Source organism: Pleurodeles waltl, chromosome 12, assembly GCF_031143425.1.
Source record: "Pleurodeles waltl isolate 20211129_DDA chromosome 12, aPleWal1.hap1.20221129, whole genome shotgun sequence".
Taxonomy (NCBI): domain Eukaryota; kingdom Metazoa; phylum Chordata; class Amphibia; order Caudata; family Salamandridae; genus Pleurodeles; species Pleurodeles waltl.
The window spans coordinates 654,770,263-654,793,849 of NC_090451.1; the positions used below are offsets into that span (position 1 = coordinate 654,770,263).

General features: G+C 43.6%; 1 protein-coding gene across 2 annotated transcripts in view; it reads right to left on the bottom strand.

The window, feature by feature from the left end:
• SNX27 (sorting nexin 27) overlaps positions 1-11,196 on the bottom strand; it is a 159,754-nt gene extending 148,558 nt beyond the window's left edge. For both annotated transcript variants that reach the window (XM_069218325.1, XM_069218326.1), the window contains exon 1: positions 10,899-11,196. In XM_069218325.1, the coding sequence (XP_069074426.1) occupies positions 10,899-11,170 (272 nt within the window). In that variant the 5' untranslated portion in view covers positions 11,171-11,196. The remainder of the gene's footprint in view (positions 1-10,898) is intronic.
• Positions 11,197-23,587: the final 12,391 nt, after the last annotated feature.

Consider the following 23,587-nt stretch of genomic DNA (forward strand, 5'->3'; position numbering starts at 1 on the left):
GAGCACGGCATGAGATCTGACAACCGACCTCGTGAGGAGATTAGTGGTTACAGGCGCCATAACAATAAAACCTGAACACTTGTACTTCGAACAAAAACCCATTCCGAAAAATTGAAACATGGGAGGGTATGAAAAACGGCTTATGACGAAACTCGGACGAAGAGAGACAAAAATAGACGGCTACGCCGACCTCGGAGTATGGATGCAGCGATGGGAGGCCCCCGCACTGGAGAGGAAGTGAAGCCGCGTCCAGCGTTTTTTCCCTGTTCGATAACACGCTTTCCTGAGTTAAAAAACAGAAATGAGCATCTCAATCGCTTTGTAAACAAAATCTATGATTCAGTGGGCGGAGAGGACACAAGGGGCCAGTGCAGGGGAAGGGGGGTTTCACGGTGCGATACGGGGATAGGTTCTGAGTGAAGGCAAGCAAGGCTCCAAATAGTGTGCGGATAACACACAAACTTTATGGCAACTCAACAACCGGTCTGCGGGGGCTTTTCTAAAATGGCAGATTCAGCTCCGTGTCTGGTGATAGCACCGTACAAGACGTCAATGGTGTCCGCACAGGGTGCTCTGGCAGTGGGGCGGACTTCGCCTGTGGTATGAATTAACCAATACAGAGCATGCTTCCCCTGCTAAGTACTCCCTTACCCGGGGCATACAGTCTGTCCTTTTCTTTACATAGAAAGGCCCACGAGACCCCACCCCAGAGAAGCCTCTCAGGCTTTTCCGTCACAGAAGGATCCCTATGTCCGTCCAATCCGTCCCTTGCCCGAACATCTCAAAAGCACAAAAGCCTTCCCAATTCCCTCTGGATAGGGCTAGCTAGCCCAACTCTGGCTACATATTTACCTCGAACTGGAGACCCCAGGAACAAGCCTTCTATTCCTAAAGGTAGGGCTGCCTGGCCCATCCATTCCACATTCTTGTAATCAATGTATGGAAGGAGCACGCGTGATCCTCAATTGATGTAATGGATTATGCAGCACAAAAGATTGCTTTCCCTGATGCTCCTTGTGCTATTTTTCAGTTCCTTTGTTTTGTTGTCTTCTGCGGTGGAATGCCTCTCAGTTAAGTTTGTGCTACAATTAACAAGCATTTGCAATGCAATAGGTCCTGCATTTGCTTGAGTTAGAGCTATTGGCGTGCTAAATTGATAACTGGACTTTTGTTACAAATTGGTAATCCCTGGCTCATAATTTGGTCTTTTCCTGACACAATTTCAGCGGCCCTGTGAATAACTAAAGCACTTCCATTTACCTTCTGCCTCTATCTGCAGCAAAAAATGAAAATGGATCTCACTCTCGATGTGTAAACAGTAACACAAGTGTGTAGTGCAACATAATTATGTACAATGGCTTTCACAAAAGCACATATTTGTATTTAATAAGACACGTCCAGTGGTTTGCACATATCACAAATAGGTGTACAGTACCTGAAATGTGTATGGAATAACAAATGTACGCATTGTGCTGCGGAGTAAAAAAAAAAAAAAAAAAAAAAAAAAAAAAATTACTGTGGTCTTCAAAGGCGCAACATGAGCATTTCTAGAAATAAAACTAAGCACAAATGTTTGCACTGTAACACAAGTGGGTGGGGAGTACCGTAAGCACTTATTCAGCAGTCTGCACAATAAGACAAGTGAATGAAGTAAGAGAGTGCACTTTGGTCTGCACAATAACAAATGTCTTCATGTTACTGTTTATGCAGACGTATTTCACAAAGTTGTCTACAGTGGCCTCCACAAGACAACGGTTTGTATTCAATAACATAGGTGTTTTGAGTGGTTTGCACTGTAATGCAAAGGTCAGCACATAATACAGATAAGTATCGTGATCTGTACAGCGATACAAGGGGCTGTACAATAGCAATTATGTTTAGTCAGCTTCGTCGTAACACAAGCATGCACAGTGCTGTGAATAATGAGCACAAGCATGTGTATAGTAACATCTGCACCACAAAGTGGTCTCCATATGAAAATGGTTTGTGTTCAGTAACAGGTATGTACAGTAATACAAGTGTGTGCACAAAATAACTGGACAGTGGTCTGCACAGTAATGTAAGTGTGTACGATTACACAATTTTCAAAGTAACACAAATGTGTGGACATTTACACGATATATACAGTGATACAAGTGCCCCTACATTCACAAGTGTGTATGAAGGTCTGCACAGAGTGTGTGTGTGTAGATTAACATTTGTTTAGAATTGAACAGTAATAACGGATGGAGGGGTGCATAAATAAACAATAACACAAATATGTATAGTCGTCTTAAGACAAGCATGCACGGGGGTTGCACAGAAATATATGTATGCGTATTGTAACTCTCACAGGAAGACACATTTGTGTCCACTAATTGTGTTACTGGTTTGCAGAGAAACCACTGTGCAATGGTGTACAGAGACCTATACATTAATACAAGCCGGTGTAACGTAACACGTGTGAACAGTGATCTCCATAGTAACACGAAGGCCTACATTTGATTTTCACAGCCTTAGTGTCGCACCATAGGAAGTGCCACGTTCACTGATCGGGAGCACTACAGTTTGGGCAGGTGTGCAAGATCCTGCATGTAGTGTGACATACCTTTAACACCCTCCGCCATAAAGTCCAAAAATAACATGCCTGGTGCCTGCCAACTGGACTCACTGAGACGTTTAACATTTCTAATGAAAGGGCCGGTACTAGTAAATAAGAGGTTTTTTTTGTTTGTTTTGTCTTTGAGGCATTGGCTTTGTGGTAATAAAGAACTTCGTTTCGGATTAAGAACATCCGAAGTAGGGTCACATTTAAAATGTATGCAAGCCTGAGATAGCATTTATTTATTGCATTTACAGCTTTTGTGGTAGGGCACAAGGTTAAAAGTTAAAACCTAGATTATGCAGGAGGGAGTAATAGTGCTGGAGGAGGAATAAACAACAATGCAAAAGAGAGTGGGAGGCCAAAGCACCGCACAAAAGGACTACACTGTAAAGAGAAATAGTGCTCCATGGGGGACTTGGCATCCCAAGTACTGCACAAGACAGCGCGCTCTAGGTGAGAGTCGTTACTGCAGAAGAGAGAGTTTAGCACTATATGAGCGAAGAAATCTTCTGGAGAGAAGCATGAGCGTTGTGTAAATCCCAGCAGTGCATGAGACAGGAAACTGCAAGAGAGCGCGCGCTGCAGACAGGAGATGGCACTGTTTGATGAGAGATGTTTGTAGAAGAGAAAAAGCCCTGCAGTAGAAAGAACTACGCTTGCTGCCCCTCTCTCGAGGCCCCTTCTGCTTGCTTGACATGCCAGGCAGTGGGACCGAGAATGCCTGCAACACACTGCAGTGACACCCTGACATTCTCAGCCGGGTGCATAGGTCTCTCTGAGCTCAGGCCATAGGACTAGATCATGGATGGCGATACGTGCAGTGTAGTCTGATGGGTGAGTGTCCCCATCAACTGGTACATCCTTTCGCTTGTGCCCAAATCACAGTTAACATAACAGGCTGGCCGAAGAGCCCATTCTGAGTAGTTTCTTGGTGTTATAAAACGCAAACAGATGTTTAACTCAATTGTATGTCATACAAGTTATCGACCTCGGAGAGATAAAAGGATAAGTGGAGCCAGTGAGATTCAGCAATGTGCACTCCGATGGAGTTGAGTACTATGCACTCCGTGCCTGATGCCAGTTTGATGCCCCTATGCGCCAAAAACCACCTAATGCTCTTTCTCCTGGGGACGGCAGTGCAAGCAGATTCAAATCGTCATGGCTGCCATGAGCGCGAAGGAGAGAAACAAAAGAAAAAAGTAGTTTACTTACAGTAATACATATCAGCAACTGTGTAATTATCCATGTAAAACGGTCTGTCCCCAAGCAGGAACAAAACCGATTTAAGGCAAGACAAACGTAAAGCATTTACCAACAATATACAAGGATTTTTCAAAGGCAAGCCCAGGAACAAATGTAAGTGATGTGATGGGCATGGTTCAAGCCCACAGAAGCGAATACAACATGTCGGAAAGAAATCAATATGTTTTCAGTTTCTATTTTTCTTTTTTTTTTTTTTTAAATACAATACACAAAATAAAACAATAAGCATTTGTTTTCGTTCACCTCTTGATATCTGGCTACGTTACACATGTTTTAGGCCTCGCCTACAGACAGCTCTAAGCAGTCTTGTTGAAAGACTGCTCGTGTCAAACTACAAAAGCTTTCCTGTCACTCATTTGCTGGCACCTTATTTGATGGCTTGTCTTTCTCTTTTTGTGTTTGGCCCTCCCACAGAGCATAGCTTCTTACAATCCTTTGTGTGGGATGTCTCAGATCCCGCCTACTGGGGAAACTATTGTTTCCCTTTGAGCACTACGGGAAAGTGGGTGTATTTTCTTGTCCTCTCCCCCATGTGCTGCCCTACCCCTGGCGCGCCTTTTATTTCCCCAACTAGGATTCCTCTTCACCCACACCTCAAACTCCTCAATTACAGCTCACCTGCTCTCCCCAACCCTTCCCAATTGTGTTTGTTATTTTTCCCCAGTGGCTCTGCAGCTGCCATTTGCTGCCTGGCTGCTCTATTTTCAAAAATTACATTTGCTTAAAATTCCATTCTATATTTGTCCACTCCTAGCGATGACGACCATCTTGTAATGGTTACTATATTTAAAAAAAGTTCCACCTGCATTACTCTGCATGTGTACGCATGCATGGCGACACCTGCATGCATACGAAATGACAGCCCCCCCAGTAATGTCATAAGGCATGTGCACACTTTCAGGTCATCATGGAACTAATATTTCTGTGTAAGTGCACATAGTGCAAGGCTACAGCAATTTCACTCAACCACTGGCTGAAGAGGACAGCCCCTTAACCGTATGCTTTATGCTGGGTAGGAGGAACAAAAATGTAAAAATCGGAGACCATGCACACCAAAAAAAAAAAAAAAAAAAATTAGCATTGCCTCTGTTTCAGAGAATGCATTCCCCGGCCCTCTAGAGGTTGATACATACACATTGGTTACAAAACCACTGCAAACCACTATTGTGGTTAGTAGTTGTTTGGGTCTGGGTGGTTTAGGACCCAAGTTGGTTTATAGTCCCTATGTACATCTGTTGAGCGCATTCAGTTTACTATCACCCCATCAGTCTGGCGAGGCTGCACCAACTTGTGATGGAGAGGCACAAATGGCTGAATCAGCGACTCAGAAGAGTACAATACACTTTCCAGAGGTGATTAAAACGACACGTCGTACATCCTATATATATATATATATATATATATATATATATATATATATACACACACACACACACTGACACGTCAAACGGAAGCTATTTGAGCACCATTTATTTGTAGAGTCATATTGTTGGTAGAGGTAGCCCAATGGGGCATTATTAAGGATGATTGCTTATGGAAGTTCAAGTAATGTGTTCCTCATTAATCAAACCGGAAGTCACCATATTTTCTTCACAGAAGAACAAAAAAAAAAAACAATGCCTCACTTTAATTCACAAACCATGCATTGCTTTGATGGAAGGTTTAGCTCTCAATAACTAAGTCGGATTGCAGGCCCTTTCTCCAGACACTCTTCCTGAAGCCACAGTAGAATCCATCATTGAAGTAACAATGAATTCTTGCGGCAGGCATACAAACTGCTGAAGGAAATATGGACTGATAGTCCAGTGAATTTGCTGGATTAATAGAAAGATTAACCAAGAAATAGGACAGACCAAAAACGAGATGAGTAAAGAAATTAAATGATATTGGGAGGGCGGCGGTTAAAGTATGACATGAAAACAAGCCATTTTTCACTAGAAAAAAACAACTATGTAAGTAAAATATCCTTTTTGTTTCCACAAAGTTGAAAATAAACAGAAGGAAATTTTGCAGAGGCATACCGCGAAGGGGGCTGGGGGCAAAGCAGAGAAATGAGCAGCACGGGAAAATTAATGTTGAACTGAAGTTGCTGAGTGTACTTTATACAGACCAAACTGATTCCAAGTGTTCAAGTGAGTTGAGACAATTAGAGGAGGGTTATGGACCACTATCTTAAGACTTTTACAAAGACATCCAAATGAATACGCTGACCACAACTCTCCATGCAAGGAAGATTCAAAGGACACTCATGACATATTATGATGTACAGCACAGCCTCTTTCTGTACTCTAGCACTGCAAAATCTCCAGAAGACTACAACCAATTAAGTCTTCTTAGACTTAACACTGGTGTTTTATCCCAAAAAGTAATTGTATTGCTAGGTTTTGTGGTCTAAAGATTTTAAAGGATGTAGGTAGATATACCAAAGCTGCAGTCAGAGAGAAAGTTAACTGTGTTCTCTCATGTGTGTTGAACACATGTCTATATGTTACGATCCAAACTGCCAAGTGTCTATGCACCTTGTAAAATGCTGCTATGATCAGCGTCCTGTCAAAATGTTCGTGTTTCAAATGGATAACCCATAGTGCTCACTACCATTACATAAGACTTTCGGGAGGAATGAAGCCTATTATTTTTAGGAGAATTCCAGTTTCTAGAAGGTAGAATTCACAACAGTTTAAATGTAGGTGTTTAGGCAGCATTATGCACAACATGTGTCTGGGTCCTTACCTTGGCTTTGATGGGTGCTGTGCCTTCAAAAACTGTGCGGTAGGAGCGGAAGAGTTTTTTTTTTTTTTTTAATATAAAGTAGGCAGGATGGACCCAGAACTAGTATCTTGCATTTAAGCAGCTGAGTTTTAGACCGTTTTGCACCATCCATAATTCTACATTCTGAAACCATTATATATTTTTAAGAACTGATTTTTCTCAATTTCTATGTGGCCAACAAACAAGGAGAAATTGCGGGATATGAGAAGCTCCACAAATGGTTTAACACAGACTTCAAAAGGGGAGAGGGCCTGGAGGGAAGTGGAGGTGTCTAGATCTATTTTTTATTTGATTTTCTAATGTGACGGATTTGTAGCATTTGCAAGCCTGATGCTAACCCAGTGCTACTTACTTGAGACAGTAAAGGTGGATACTGTAGTCTACTGCAATGAAGGTGGCAGAGGGGAGAGACAGGACATGCGAGCAGAGGGCAGCCTAGTTGCGCACCACTTCAGTTGTGGCCCAAAATAATTCCTTTTCTGATTCACGTCTGGGTATGGCAAGATTAGTTTATGGACGCTTCGAACTGGGTAACAAACATTTCACAATGTTTTTTACAGTTCCACATGAATTTCACTGTAAGGACCAATCCCTGCAAATCAGTGAAGAGTTCATATGTGGTGAACTGAAAAGTATTATTTTTAGCCGCAAATATCATGAATGGATGTTTTGTGCTGTGGGCTACAGTGTGCAATTCCTTCTTGAGTTTTGCTCAGGCCACACAATATGAGCGGTGCCTGGAATAGTAACAAACTGCTGGGGGAGGAGCAGGAGGACAGGAATGCCAACAGAAGGGTTGGATACTCAAAATAAGAACTTGGGGGACACGTATACTCATCAGTTTAGGTGTGAAAAGTGGAGCAACACAAACTTGAAGGTTTTTTCGGGCAAGCTAACCAGCTCAAACCAATGTCCAAGCTGTCAGGCTGCCCCTCAGAAGAGACGAACAATTACAGAAGAGGGAATATGCCAGATCAGGCAGTGTCGCAGCAAAACAGACTGTGTCTGATCTGTAAGACTACAAAGATTATGATATATATCTATATACGCACACACACAAACACACACAGCAGAAGTGATAAAGAGTTAATTAGAATGTGCACTCGCTAGGTGGAACACCTCTCACACACTCATTAGGGGCCAATGGGACGTTATTAGAGAAGAATTACTGGGAAATGAGGGAAAGAGAAATTCTTAAAATGTGGTACTTATTCCACTGAATGAGAATAGCGGCCACTGGCTGTAGCGGCCCTAGGTCAGGAGTTGGGTTGCCACCCTTTTCTGTGGAAAGAGCTACTTAAGTTCAATGAAAAACATCCTGAGCTTATATTATTAGTGTTGGGATAGAGATCACATCAAAAAGGTTTCATTTGTAGCCACCGTTTGCAAGTTTCGTAGCAGGGATAACCTCAACGCATCAGGCTGGACTGCCAATTAATTGTAAAGTAAAAAAAAAGTGTCAGTTTTAAATGCCTCTACATAGGTAATACATAACTGCTGTAGCTGAAATGCCCGTGGCATCAAGGTAATGATGTTAGTTATAAGTCTCACCAACACCACATGATTTACCACTCATATCTTCTTTAGCTATATTTTGTACTTTCAGATATTTTTCTCCCCCCCCCAAAAAAAACACAGCTAATGAGCTCTGAAAATACGCATCTTTTCATTGTGATTACAGACTTGCAATGTCTGTAGACATTAATGCAACTAAACAAAAGCTTAAAACTTAGTAGGCTGGGATGCACAGAGCAATATGCAGGTAGTTGGAGAGTTATGAGTAGCTCACAAGCTTCTCGTTGGAAAAACCTCTGACAGATGCAGGGTTTTTAAAAAGTGTTGGTTATTCCTTTACCCATTTGTTGAAGAACAGTGACAAAAGAGGGAATGTCTGCTGCCACTGCCACTGCACCACTTTATCTGCCCTGCTGGTATGGAATATAGCATCTCATCCAACCCGCAACAAGTATACCAATAGGGACTGGCAGGATTGGGATCCCAATACACAATTTGACTGCAAATCAAGTCTTCGGAGTGTGGTGCCATCAGTGCATCGGACTGGAGTTAGGGGTGACCACCTAGCCAAGCATGCAAGTTTTACTGTACAGTCATGCTTTCAGTGGTAGATACAAATCAAAAATTCACACAGCAATCACAAACTCTATGGTCAATTAAAGTAGAAGCATATGCTAAGGAAGAGCACTGGATTTCTTACTTGCCTGCTGGTCATAAGTATGTACCCCAAGAATGACAATGTCTTAAGACAGTGGCTCCCAACCTGTGGTCCGGGGACCCCTGGGGGTCCGCGACTGCTTAGAAAATCAAATAATATTAACAGATTAAGTCACCAGCTTTCAGTAATGACTGAGTAGGGGGTCCCACAATTCCAATAATAATTCAGTGGGGGTCCCCGGATTCGAGTAATGATAAAGTGGGGGTCCAGAGATGTCAAAAGGTTAGGAACCACTGTCTTAAGTCAATAACACAAATAACATTGAGAAAGACAGCAAAACCACTGTTTTGTAAATATCAAGAGACAATTCCGTTTGTGTGTGAGCTACCTAAACAGCCAATCTGGGTCAGTGGCCTAATGCATCCAATCAGGGATCTGTGTTTGAACTCATGGGCGGAGGTTCAAATCCTGGCAGATTCACTCAGGTTTTCATGCAAAAAAGGTTGACAACATGGGAACCACTTTGTTGAGTATCAATAATATATTGTCAATAGAGCCAAGAAACACTGGGGGGGGGGGGGGGGGTGATAATGCGCTCGAGAAATGCACCTCATAGGATTATATAAAAATCAATAGGTTTCCAGAGCATGCAAGCTGTAACAAAATAGTCAACTGAACCAATAAAAGTTTCCAAGGCACTGGATAATTTCTCTGCTCCCAGTGGCACAAACTTCTTTTTTTGTAGGTTAGCCATACTACAAACGTGCAGAATCCACCAAATCGGGGACACCTAGTGCTTAATTTCAGCCGGTAGTTTCCGGTGCTCGGCACCAGCACTTAACTGTCAACACAGCACTTACGACAGTGCACCACATAATGATACTGAATGTATAGTTTAGAAATAAGCTCAAGTTATTTATTAATTCAATCCACAGTAAAATGGTTAATACCCGACACCCAAGCCATTCAGATAACTTTGATAAACCGGAATGGTCTGAACTATCACAGTTGTAGGAGTGTCGTGGTTGTGTTGTTACAGTTACTGGAAATGCTGGTGGTGCAAGCCGCAGTGGCATCCTAGCACTTATTTTAAAAATTAGCACTGGGGACAGCGCCTGCCCGGGTATCTGGTCTGGATCACCTCTGGCTTGCTACTGATGCCAACAGTCACAGGCTTAAAATAACTTGCCCCACCAGTGCCATTTGTCAGGGTCAAACTAGCCAGAACAAAAAAAAAAAAAAAAAAAAAAAATAATAATAATAATATATGGGAGCACAAGGGTTGTGTGCTCTCTTAGCAATTTGGTTTAGCTGTCCTATATCTTGAACTGCAAGGTGTTAAGGGGTCAGTAGGGAAGGAGACAGGCAGTGGTTAGTAGCACAACAATACAAGGAAGTACAGTATTGGTGTGGTTCATTGCAGAGGGAACACACAGTACAAGAAGGACTTTTGGACACAATACTACTGTAGCATAGAACAGAATGAGCCGATGAAGACTGGGGAGTACCAGGGCACAAGGCACTGTAACCGTAGGTCAGCAGACCAGCGAGCTCTATGTGAGTTCACTCATTTTTCAGTGGCGTTGTAACAGAACTGGCCAGTGCTTTGAAAGAGCAGGAGCAGAGTATCCGCATTTCCTTCATTTGAAAGGGGAAGTCCATGCACTTCCCATTACTGCTGCAATACGTTCAATGCGAGAGTACCAGCGCTTCTCAGGAGCACTCAAAATAGCAAGCACCTACACTTCTATATTTCCATGGGTCGGTCATCTCCGGACTTATGACTCCAGGATCCCCCACTTATATGAGCTATAACGAAGAGGTCTTCCCCTTACATCTCTGCTGTGTAGTAATAACAGGCAGTACTGGGGGAACTTTAAGGTTGCACTACAGGCGCTGCCATCTCCCATTCTTGCACCTCCAGAGTCAAGCACTTTCCCTATAATTTGGGAAGGGGTGCGTAGCATTCCAGCAGCAGTTCTGGGGCTGCTCTGAGGGGACAAGAGACCCCCATCCTGCCCCACCACCATCCGGAAAAACCCAGCAGCCCTCGGGTGGGTTAAACATAGTACAGTGAAAAGGACAGCCCGCGGGTTCTCCGGTACTTACACCTCCAGGATCCGGTCCCCTCGCCTGACACCGGCGCGGTCGGCAGCACCCCCTGGCAGGACAGCACTGACGTGCTGGAGGGGCGCGTACAGCTCTCCGCCAATGCTCCGCAGCTGGCCCCCTTCGCTCACCTGCCCGCGCACATTGAAGCCGTATCCCGAGTCCGACTTCAGGATGCGGACTACGCGAGGGCCCCCGCCACCCATTCCCCCAGTGGGCACCAGCGGGCCCTCCCCGTTCCTCTGCGGACTCTCCACCTCCTCGTCCGCCATCTTCACTTGAGCGGCGGCGGCGGCGTCACGGGACGCACGAATGCCGCAGCCGCTTCCGGGACGTGTAGTCCCAGCTCCCGTTACTCGCTCGAAACTACATGTCCCGAAAGCCTACTGACAGGCTTGCGCTTGACTACAATAGGGATTGGCGTGCATGGCCTGCCGGGATACGAAGTCCCTAAACTTAAGGGCATCTCAAGACAAGTGGGAGGACTGTGCTTCAGACACTCATGCGAACACGGAATGCCGGGACTTGTGGTCCCAACGAGTGTCTCCCTCCGCCTATAAAACCGGTACATTTGTTGCAGACCTCAATGATACATAGTGAGTATTTAGTGCTCAGAAGTTTAGTTACCACGCTGGCTTGCCTATGTTCGTCTCCGTTGGGCTGTGAAGAGGTCGTGTATTGCCGCTGGTACACCCTTTCAGTTATAACGTTTTCATTGTAACAAAAGTAGATATAGAGGGCGCCACGATGTAGTTATACTTAGGTAAGCCGTACCATAGAAGAGTTGTTTTTCTTGCTAATATCTTTAGCGCTGTTTGACAAATCTTCACAAAACTTTCCATAAAAAAAGTTATTCCATCACAGCTCCTTCATAGATGCCAAGGTTTCAGACTGCCTATGTGTGACATTTTCATGGTTTCAGTGTAAATATGAGTGACATTCAACAACCAAATGTGTTGCACTTTCTCATTTGCAAACTCAAGCAATGAAGTCCATGGAAATACCTAAATGTCAGAACGTACACCCATTTGAGAAACAAGAAACTCCAAGACCATTTTGAAACTGCTGCAAAGCACCTCAAATGGAAGGGCTCAAACCTAGTGCCATGTGGCAAAAGCAGCAACCCACTGAGCTATCCACATAAGATACATTTCTGTGATATGGTGGTGGTATTCTGAGCTACTTTATGAGGAGTCAAAACTGCCACTATACAAAACTCTGATCTCTCTCCAGCAGGTGCATTAATTATCAGTTATCTTTGACGTTTATATTGTTGCCTGACAATTGCTGAACACATAAGCAGCAGGTGCTTTTAAACCCATATATTATTTCTAAGCACAGCATCCCACCCCAGCACCAGGTGGGGCTGAACCACAAGTAACAAAAGGGTGTCTGTGACAAAAGCAGTAACCCACTTAACTATCCACACATAATATAGTTCTGTGATATGCATGGTACACATTCCGAGCAGCAGGTACATTAACCCTCTGCGCTACTTTATGGTAAGTCAAAACTGCCACTAGGAAGAAGAAAAAAAAAAAAGAGGGATCATTAATCATCCGAATTTTCTTTGACTTACCAACTCATTCAGTCAGGGGCAGTTTTTTGGAGAAAAAAAATAATGCCTGCCTCTGCTTGCTGCTGTCCCTGCAGCAGTCTGTGGACTCCACACACTCGCAGCTGCCTTGGTCAGCTGCTGATGTAGATAGCAATAACATCTAATGGTCCAGAGTGAGGGCAGACAGGCACAGAGATGATGCTGCTCTCTCAGTTTGCAGTATTGTTGAAGTTGCGATGAGAGCTCATGTCTTGGCACGCTGGCAAGTTCAGAGCAGGCGGCCACTGGAAGTCCAGCCTAGCCAAACCTAGGGATGGGCTGAGCTCCAGAGGGTCTCGGCATCCCATGAGCACCGTTGATTCCCTCTGACTCAGGCTGGGGGGCATCAGGTCACAGTGGTCAGGGACTTGCTCTGGGTTTTGGTTACCTGTTGAAGAGGCGAAACAGGGCAGTGGGGCCACTCTTCTGAATGGCCTTAAAGATCCTGATGTCCCTCGATGATAGGTCTGCTTTGGTGTAGTTGGTATTCTGATTGGACCACCAACAAGCCTTGGTTGCTGTAAGGGGTCTAGTACCCCAGGTATAGGTGCAGGAAGCCTCCGCATCTCAGGACTTCCGTGAAGTGGTGGGGCTGACCTCCTGGGCTCTAAACACTCTTATCCTGGCTCATTGATCCCTCAGGGGGCCTGGTGGCTAACAAGGCAGAGTACCAGACTTTACAAGTGTTGCCTGCATATGCAGGGAAGCAGCTCCTCTCATCCAAGGGAATTCTTCTTTGTGATTTGCGAAGCACTGGCAGCTCTCCCAGTTTCTTGGAGGCTGCAGCAGCAGGACAGGTCAGTTGCTCCACAAGGGTCGGGTGACCCCAGGCAAGTTTTCAGAGTTGGTGCAAAGTCGGTCATGCTTCTCAGGTCAGTAGGCTTCTTGTCCACTCCTTTGGTGCCCAGTGAAGATCTGAGATGCTGGTACCAGGGGGTCCCATAAATACTCAATTTAGGAACGTTAAGGGGAGTGAAGGGTAGTAGCCAATAGGCTACTTACCCTTGGGGTCACTACACCCCCTAGATGACCACTTCCTTTGGTGAGTGGGCATCACCCTGTCCCAGAATGCATAATTCCACCACACCCAAGATGGCGGAATTCCTAATGTTAATGTCACGTCAGGTTGGTCACCCTAGAAGTGTGTCCAGCCTGGCAGTGCAACACACCTCCTGCATAGCTAATTTTCCCACCTGTCAAATGGGCCCTGGGACAGGGGGTCGGCATCTCCCTTCTGAGGCAGGCGAGATCTGCATACCAAAGGCGGTGCGCTCCTTTGAAGCCTTCTGCCTTGGAATGCAGATTTAAAGGTCATCCTGTTGGGAGGGGCGTGTAATACCCCTACCAGAGCAGCCTTTGTTCATGACCACGCAAGAGCAAAGTCTCTCTTCCTTGGGGATCAGAAACTCATCTGTTGGTGGCAAACTGGCCACAACTAGTCAGTTAGCACACCAACAGTTGGTAGGTTTTCAGGGGGCACCTCTAAGGGCCCCTGTGGGTGCATGTGTTAATAAATCCATCACTGTGAGGTTTAATAATATGACATGTTTGATACAAAACACCCTTACTTTCAGTGAAACCATTGTGTAGCTGGGGAACTCGTATTGACCAGTATCCAGCACATCTATTTAAAATGGCTTCCCTGTTTACTTACTATGTCTAAAAATCAACAAAGACGTAGTAGGGGAATATTTCCTCATGCATATATGTCTTCATCTGTAATATGATGCACTCTGCCTGAGGGCTGTAAGACCTGCTGTAGGGGTGACTTGACATGACACACAAGTGTGTGCCATGTTGCGTTTTCACTTTCAGAGCACCTTGTCATGCAGCCTGCAGTGGCAGTCTGCCTGAGTTTGGTGATAGGTCCTTTAGAGTAGCGTGAGTTATACTGCATCTCTTAGGGACCCTTTTTAGTACTTATGCCCTAGGTACCAGAGGTACCATTTACTAGGGTCTTACAAAAGGGGCTAAAGGCCTGGTCACTTGGGGATCAAGTGACCAGTGCTCTTGATTTTGAGGAAGGAACAATGCAACCGGGGACCTGGTTAGCAGAAACCCAGTGCACTTCAAAGTTGCATCAAAAACGAGACAAAAAGTGTATGGGAGGGCTTCTGCAACCAGAGCCCAGTTTCCTACATGGACCATTCAGGAAGTCCCGCCTTTGTTGTTGGACCTGCCCGATTTGGGGTCTTGCAAGAAAGGCCACAGAGTCGGCACTCCCAAAAAATGTTCTGTTCAGTATCAGCAAACACCATAAATAAACCTGATGTCAGGGTACACCAAGTGGGTCATTAATAGGTAATTAAAGTCAAGTTTAAAAAAAAAAAAATGTCCCCCACATGGGTTGGTCAGTCTTCAACTATTTTGCAAGACTGAAGACATGACAAACCCAAAATGACACCAGTATTCCATCATCTGTATTGACACTCCTTTGGCTTTTTCCCCTTTGCTTCAACCACACATGCCAGACTGTCCCTGACTACTCTAAACATTTGCCATACTTGGTGCCAGCCTGTCCATGGGGACCCAAGTGGCAGACAAATAAAACAAATGCCTTTTCACTTGAAAAAGGGGCAAGTAAGAAAGAAATTTGGGGAAAATCCCAGACTGCTGAAACTTCGGAGGATACAGAAAATTACTCAAAACCTCCTGATTCTGACACTGCAGAAAGTTCTGCATATTCCCTGGTATACGCTCTCTTGGTACAAAAGCACTGTACCAGCTAAGCAACCGATCCACTAGAGAGCAGCCCCAAACCAGATACTCAAACAACCTACTCAACATTGCTTGTAGACTTGCAAATCCAATATTTATTTCCTTTTCTACCTATTGGTTATGCTAGTGCTGATTACCAATGCTGTTCAACATGCATAAAAAACATCTTTTGCCTATGCTGTAAAGCTTTGGCCGAAATAAAGGAGAAAAAGCACAATGACACAGCAATATAATTTTGCAGGTGCATGCATGAGTGATGCCCTATGAGTGAATGCATGATGCTGTACCACTGCAAATGCGTCACTACACATGCATACGCCTACAAAATAATGCAGGCACAATTTTTATTTACCAATCCACAATGAATCAGTAAATAAAACAAAAATTACATTTTACTCACACAAAATGTTTCTTATAAGGACATGGGGGTAGGTGAGACACCAAACAAAGCAAATGAGGAAGAAAGCTGTAAAACACATGTACTCTCTTGGAATGCTAAAAGAAAAAGAAAAAAGTAGTTCACTAAATGCGGGCAGTTGAAGAATGCTAGTAATCCAGTCAAAACAATGGTGAAGAGAATATGCTTCAAAGGAAGCATAAATAGAAGAGGAGGAACAAACACAAGATGAACAAGCAAAGTCCTTGAAAAAAAATCAACAAGTGAACACAAGGATTACCCAGTAAGGCACTCAGGCACCAAGAACAACATTGGTATAATGAACACAGAGTTTCACCAACTACTCATTTCTAAAGGAAATTAGGATTTATTAGATGCACGAATCGTTCAAAACAATCAATAATACAATGCCTGTCTCTTCAAATGAATTACAGAGTTTTAATTAAAAAATTACTTTATTCAATTGCAAAAGTCCTTTAATGCAAAAAGTGGGAGCAAAGTGAAGTGTGTATACAATGAAATAGTTGACTTAGGACTCAAAACAATTGCACAAGAAAAAGCACGGTCTAGGACTTTAGCTAAGTAACAGTCAATGGCATCAGAAGGGTAACAAACTCCCAGATACTTTTAGTTGATTCTGTAGTGCCACAACAACGTTTTTAAAGGGTACAATGCATGGAATGAGGCAGAAGCTTTTGGAACAGTAACCCTGGTGCAATCCACTTTGTCATTCTACTCACCTATGTAGAGCAATCCACTGAATAGTTTGGTGTTTTATCGTTTTTAGATCACAGCCTAAAGACATCTTGGGGACTTTCAGAAAAGTTGACCTAGGAATGCATTCCACCCATTGATTACCGCTGGCTTTGTGGTTTGTAACACATGTTCTTGCTTTCTATTTGCTGTTTTTTGTTTTTGTTTTAGGCTCTCCAGGTTCGGTTTGTCCTGCCCATTGCCTAAACGGTGTTTACCATATTCTTTCAAAAGCTCTGTTACTGTAAACAATCCTTTAAATCTTGTTCTTATCTTGTCACATTTGCTGTGCATTGAAAGACCAAGGCCAAATGTCAGGCGCTGGCTTCCGAGGGTACTTGTTTACTTTTCTTTCTCGGACTTCAAAGTGAAAGTATTTATGTGACAATCTGGCTGGATAATGGGGGTAGGAAAGAGTTTTTCCTAGCATGCAACAAAATTTAAATGAACTGTGTAAGTATTTCAGAATACATCAGAATTAGGAACACAATTGAAGCACATTTTTTATTTCTGAAGTGCGTTTCAAACAAATACTTTAATATGATCAAAATAAATCATTACACTAGGTGATGCAATTTCCACACATTTATTGGTGCACTGCATAGTTTTATCAGAAAAACTATGCCTGTGCAAATGTAATGGTCATTTCAATTGAAAATGTATTGTCTGTAATGGCAGCGCGCTACCATACCATGCATACTCTGCTCTACGCCAAGCCACTCTCCTCTGCACCATTCCACACCACTCCACTTTACTCAGCACCACTGCACTTTACACCACTCCATGCCACTGCACTCTATATCACTCCAATCCAGGCCACACCAATCTACTCTGCACAACTCCACTCTACGCCACTGTATTCTTCGCAACTGAACACTGCAACTCAAATCTGTGCCCCTGCACTCTACGCCAATCCACTGTACGCCACTTTAATCTACTCTGTACCACTGCACTCTACTCAACTTTATTCTATGCCATTACACTCTGACACTACACAACTGCACTGTACCCTGTACCACTTCACTCTACGCCACTTTACTCTGCTCTGAAACAATCTACTCTACACCATTCTACTTCACTCTGCACGACTCAACTCTATGCCAGACTGCACTGTCACTGCATTCTATGGCACTGCACTCTGCATCACTGTTCTTTATGCCAATGCTCTCCACGCCATTCTAGTCCACTGCACTGACACTCTACTCTGCAACACTGCAGTGTCTGCCACTGCACTCTGGCACTATACTTTATGCTGTACCACTCTTTGCTACTCTACACCACTGCCCTCTGCATCACTCAACTCTGCCACTCCACACCACTCTATTCTGTGCCACTCTACTATACCCCCTCTAATCTACACCACTGCATTCTACAACACTACATTGTATGCCACTGAAGTAAATGCAATCAAACTTAATGCTACTGCACACTACGCCGCTATACTTTGCAATACTCTACTCCAATGCACTCTACACTAGTCCACTCTACTGTTTGCCACTCCAGTGTATGCCACTCCACACAGCTCCGCACAATGCAACTCCAGGCTCTCTGCCATTCCTCTCTACAACACTCTGCTCCAATCCAGTCTATGACACACCACGCTCCTCTATGCCACTAACTTTTAACTATGTTGAACAGCAGCCACACTGGTGAACAACATGGCTAAAACATATTGGCAAAGACGATAGCTCTTGCATAGGCGAGACCTATTGGCTTTGCCAATGCTCGTTTCATGTGTTATCATCCAGTGTTGCTAGGTTATCTTTTATGTGTTGTGTTACTGTCTTTGGGTTTGGTATATTGTTTTGTGTGTGTTGTGTTGCTTGTCCTACCAAAACACGGAAAAGCTACATTTTCAGCCCCCAGACTGCAGTTTGGAAATCCTTCTTCTAAGAAGTTTTGAATGCCAGCCGACTCGCTGCACGAATTCAGAATAAATCTCCTTCGGTTTGCAGGGAGCTGGTGTTGAAAATAGATCTTCGGGCACGTTCCAAAGGTATGCCCTTAAATCCAATTTTTAGTGAAGGCCAGGGCAGAAAAATAATGGACCTACATACAGCACGCTTGTAGTTTCAAGTGGGAAGTTCCAAATCAGACATGATATTTTCAGTGCAAGCTTTCTTACCACAAGAGGGCGCCACCATACAACTAGTTGGCAGGAATGCTGCATGTTCATCGTTAGGCAGAGTTACGATGACCTTTTCCTCTGATAAATGCTTATCCTTGTCTGGTTACGAAGCAATGATTACTCGAGAGTATGGTTTTAAAAGTTTTGCAAATGAAGATTGCGATACATGATTGGTGGAGGATACAGAGAATAAGAGAGAGCCAAAGGACCAGAAGTTGATTCAATTGCAAATCACATCCTTAGAAAGCTGCAAGAGTTTAGGGCGTGCCCAATGCAGGTGTGAAACAGACTGCCACAACATCGACCATAACACAATATCCCCTACAAAAATGTCAACATGCACCTAAACCTGGGATCAAGCACTTGCGCCCAAATAAGCCATAGGTGCTTAAGTTGGAATAATACAATAATTTCAGCCACGGTGCAGAGGTGTTTTAAGGCATGGGCAGAGCGGGCTCTGGTCCAGGACCCGAGCCTTGCAGGGGCCCCTGATAGAGCCAGCTCTGTCCTGCAGAGTCTAGTCCTGATGGCCTTGGATCATTCTGAAACAGCTTGCTGGAAATACCCTTTTACTGTAACTTATTTTTAACGTGGGTGATGTGTGAGAGTCTATTACAGGGATTTTGCTGAGAAATGTTGTGTTTATGATTCATGCAGACTCCATACAAATGTGGGATTTATTTTCTTTTTACATAAAAACAGCACATGATATATGAGAAATGGGCGGTGTCACAGTAATGAGGGAGCTGCTGCTGTTACAATATTGAAAACACACGTCAGTATCCCTGAATATTAGAGGTAAACACATTTACTATTTGGACAAGTGTGCCTGTGCACCGTCCGTGACGTGGCCAAAGAGGGCATAAAGGAGCTGAAATTGGATCATGAATTCAAAGCTGTTGAAAAAAGGGGCCCAAAAATATGTTTGGCCCATGGCCCCGAAAATCCTTACAACCTTCCTGCCACAGTGTTCAGGCTTTTTTGCTCATAATACATTTGTGACATACATATATATATAATTTTTGCAGTCTGCATTGCGCTGCAGTAATACGTGGCGAGGAATTGGGAAGCTGCAAAATAACAGGGACCAAAGATAAGGAGAAGGAAAGGAGATTTGCTGGAGGAGAGCGAAGGGGGTGCATCACTGTAAAAAAAGAAAAAAGAAAGAAGTAAAGCAGAGTAGAAGGCGGACAACGTAGGCCAGAATCACATCCAAGTCGGACTCCGCTCATACCAGCGATAATAGGCCACCTTTCTACACACGGAGGAACGCATAAAGCAATAAGGTTCGCGATGCATAGATGGGAGAACCTTGATGCGATTATCACCAATGAAGATACAGCAAGGCTTCATTGCTGCATGTGCAGCGATGAAGCGTGTGCACATTTTTTCCCTATAAATAGGAAGTGGAAAATAAAGAAAAAAAATATTTAAAACACAACATTTATGATCTTGGTGCACTACATAAGAACGTGAACTAAATTAGTAATACAAGAAGTCAGTTTGGTTGGATTTAGAACTTCGAAAATAGTTATTATTTGTGGGGAGATATTTATGTAAGACTAGGATTTTTGTAGTCTATATATTTCTCAGAATTGTGGAAAATGCATGGGCATAGGGTGGCATCACCCACTAGGAATGATAAGTGCAGTCTTCCAAGTATCCATGCAACAGTAAGACATGAATCAGATCCCTGTTTCTGTCCAGATAAAAGCTGAGCAGCGAGCGCCCTTACCTACTGTTAAACTACACCTCTTTACCCTAGTGAGTAGAACAGCTCATGAAGAAAACAATGGGGTAAAAGTCCTTGTTCAAATAAAGTTCATCCTCGTTAAAAGAATGTGTGACTATGCAGTACAACCCTGTCCTGACCGAAGACTCTGTGGTTACAAGTAGGGGTGGCAAAACTCACACATGTGCAGAAATAGACATGTTGCACTATGATTTAATGCCAGGAGAGCGTTCAGTGCTGAAAAAAAATCAGCACAAATGGCACAACGCGGCTTGGCAGAGGGCCAGCTACTCGAGTTGATCTAGCCTCCGCTCGAGTAGATTTTCAACTCGAGCAGCAGCCTTCTAGTTCTGACCAATCACATTGGAAAAATCTTGTCGGATGATGTCCTCTTAGCAACCAAATATTGCACAACAGGGATGCAAAATGTCACTCGCCAATTTACTGTTTCACACATGTGTGAAACAATTCTCCCAATTCTGCAGGTAGAATGGAATATTTTGCCCACCCCTAGTTACAAGCCTCATGAGATTTGTGGTTCACTTACGTATCTTGGCAACTAACCATGAAGGAGGATGGTTTGCATGTATGGCGTCTCATTTCACAGAAGACCATTGTCTCAAGATGTTACTACTACAAATGTGAGGACAAAATCATTTCAACCTAATGGTGGGTCCTCGCAATAGTTCAACACAGTTGACTTTATGAAGAACTCCTTCTACAAGGTGGCCTAGTCCATCCGGGAGTATTATCTTGCCTGTATGGGGTAAGTTACCCATGATGATGCATGCCACAAAAGAAGAGTAGGTGAGGTTTCTTTTTCTACAAATTCTGGTTTCATTGGGACTCCATTACTCAGATGTTGAAGGAGGTTGTCGCACTAGTTGTGAGATACGGATTTGGTGGGAAGGTTGTGCGGTTTTTCAATCTCACCCTCCATTTGGTGATTTACTAGTTCAACAAACCATACAGATGTCATTTACGGTCTGTGGGGGTGCCAGTCACAACACATGTACACTTGGTATAGTAAATACCTGGAAAACATAATGATGCAATCTGCAGGTCAAACAAGTGGATTGATACCCTCGGACAAGCCCATTGGCAACACCTCAGCTACTCTCACTTATACAGGAAACTAGTGATGGTTCTGCTGGTGGACATTAAGATGTTCAGTTCACCAAAGGAGAAGCCTAGATGTGCAAAAGCTCCCGATGATAGAGCCCTTCATGGTTGACAAATTATACAGATGGGTGTAAGACCCACCCATGGTCAAGAAGTTTGCTTCAGGGGAACTGGGTACCTTCTTTTTTAAACCCCAAAACAAGAATAGACGATCTGAAGTAGGAACCACCAGCTTCATTGGGCACTTGGAGAATTTTATTTTGAAGGACCATGAGAATGGGGAAGGGTGTTGAGCAAAGAAAGTTTCACCAAAGGATTCCCATGCAATTCCTTCTCCTATCAAACAAGAATACACTTTATTTGCTTGGTGTTTTATCTTTCCCAGACAGATATTTGAGATCTGAATTACAGTTTGTGAGAATAACTAATCATAGAGTGCCTTTTCTAAATTTAATGACACTAAATTCCACTTCATTATCTTGTGCTGTTTCTAAGTTTCTCAGGTCAGTTATGGAGATTAGAGATAGCCTCGACTAAACTGCAATGTAGGATTGGGATTACATTTGCTATTTTATGTATTGAATTATGTACTACGTTTATTATTATCAAATTGGACTGTAGCTTCAGGCCTCAAGTTGTGACAATATATTTCTTGTTCTGAGTTTGATCACGTTTTATTATAGATACTGGGTATGGTTTTATTTAATTCAAATGGCGTATTTCAATGTGTTTTATGACCATTTGTCAATATAAACAGGATTCGTCTGACAATACCCAAGCAGCTTTGCGCTTGTATGAAGTGAAGTTATTGCATTTTGTATTGAGATCACATCACAAAAGCCTTGATGTCTGGCCGGCACAGTGCCTCAAAGGCAGAGTTGAGGGCTGCCTTGTGAGCTCTCAAGTCCTGGGTGACACCTGCGTGGGCTGTGTATTCACAAATTATGTGCCACATAATCAGTCCAGAGGAAACAGGTCACCTACAGGCAACATTGCAGTGAGTGAATGAAAGAAAAACCTGTGGTGGTGTCAATGTGAATCACCTCTCAGGCCAGGATGGTCACCATTAACCTAAATTCTGTGTGCATTCATTTATGAGATCTGTCCTGTGAAGCCTCATTGGGAGGCCCCTGTAGAGGGGTCATTCCCGGTCTCTTCCCGTCCACCAAACAATCTGGCAGATGAAGCTGAAGAAAACTTGCAGTAGGCTGAGTGCATGTCACCATCACCTCTGAGATGGGACCGGATATAGATGGACCAGAACGGGATTCATTTTATTTAGAGAACTTTCTAGATCACGAACATGACCCACAGGTATCAGAGCCCGGTACAGGTTATTTCTTTCACCAATACAAAGGTCTACACTTGGAAGTATTTCCCAAAGCTTGCTTCATGACTAGAAAAGTCTTGGAATCATTTAGATATTGTGAGTGTCGACCCTAGACACCTTTCAGTGTCCTGACAGTGGCAGATAATTGCTGGGTATCATTTCGTATTTACACTGATGCTGCCTTGGTAACATTTATTCAGTAGTCTTGAAATGGGTTAGTTAGAAAAGGTATAAAAAGTTCAACTTTCTTGTGGTGTTGTCAGTGCGGATCTAGAGCAAGGGGTTGCTCAGTTTATTTGCTCGATGATCGTGTATTCTCAGGTGTGCCTCTGGGACGCGCATTGGGAAGGCTGCACTGGGGGTGTGGGGCATGGTCTTCCCGTTATTGTGGCTCGCCCAGTGTCGAGCCAGTCGTATGTGCTTGATGTACAGAATTTCGTCATCAGTATTGGTTTATCACCTTCTTGAAAGTAGCAGTCAATGGATTGGTGTGCTGAATCTGGAGGGTTAGGTGCAAGGTGAAAAGATAACCTAGCTAGTAGTTCTTGTTGTATGTGGCCAGCATGTTTAATCTCCTTGAGGGAAGAACCTTGCATTGGAAGCCTAGCCTCATCACTTTCTGAATAAGTAATCAGCAATTCAAACGGATTCAGGACCCTGATTTACCTCTAGGTCGGTCTTGTTTCAAAATAAACTCCAGTCTCATGCCTATGGTCTCCAGTGTCATCTTACGAATTTTAGGAGGCCCGTCCTAGACATCCTTTAGGGACCCTTGTCCAAAACAACCTTTTCATTTAATTACCCATTCTGCTAATTCAAGATCTATGATGACTACACATATTGAATATGTTGAGATGGAAAAAATGGACAGATGTGAATTAAATAGAAAGTTTACTTTCCCAGTTGTCCCTG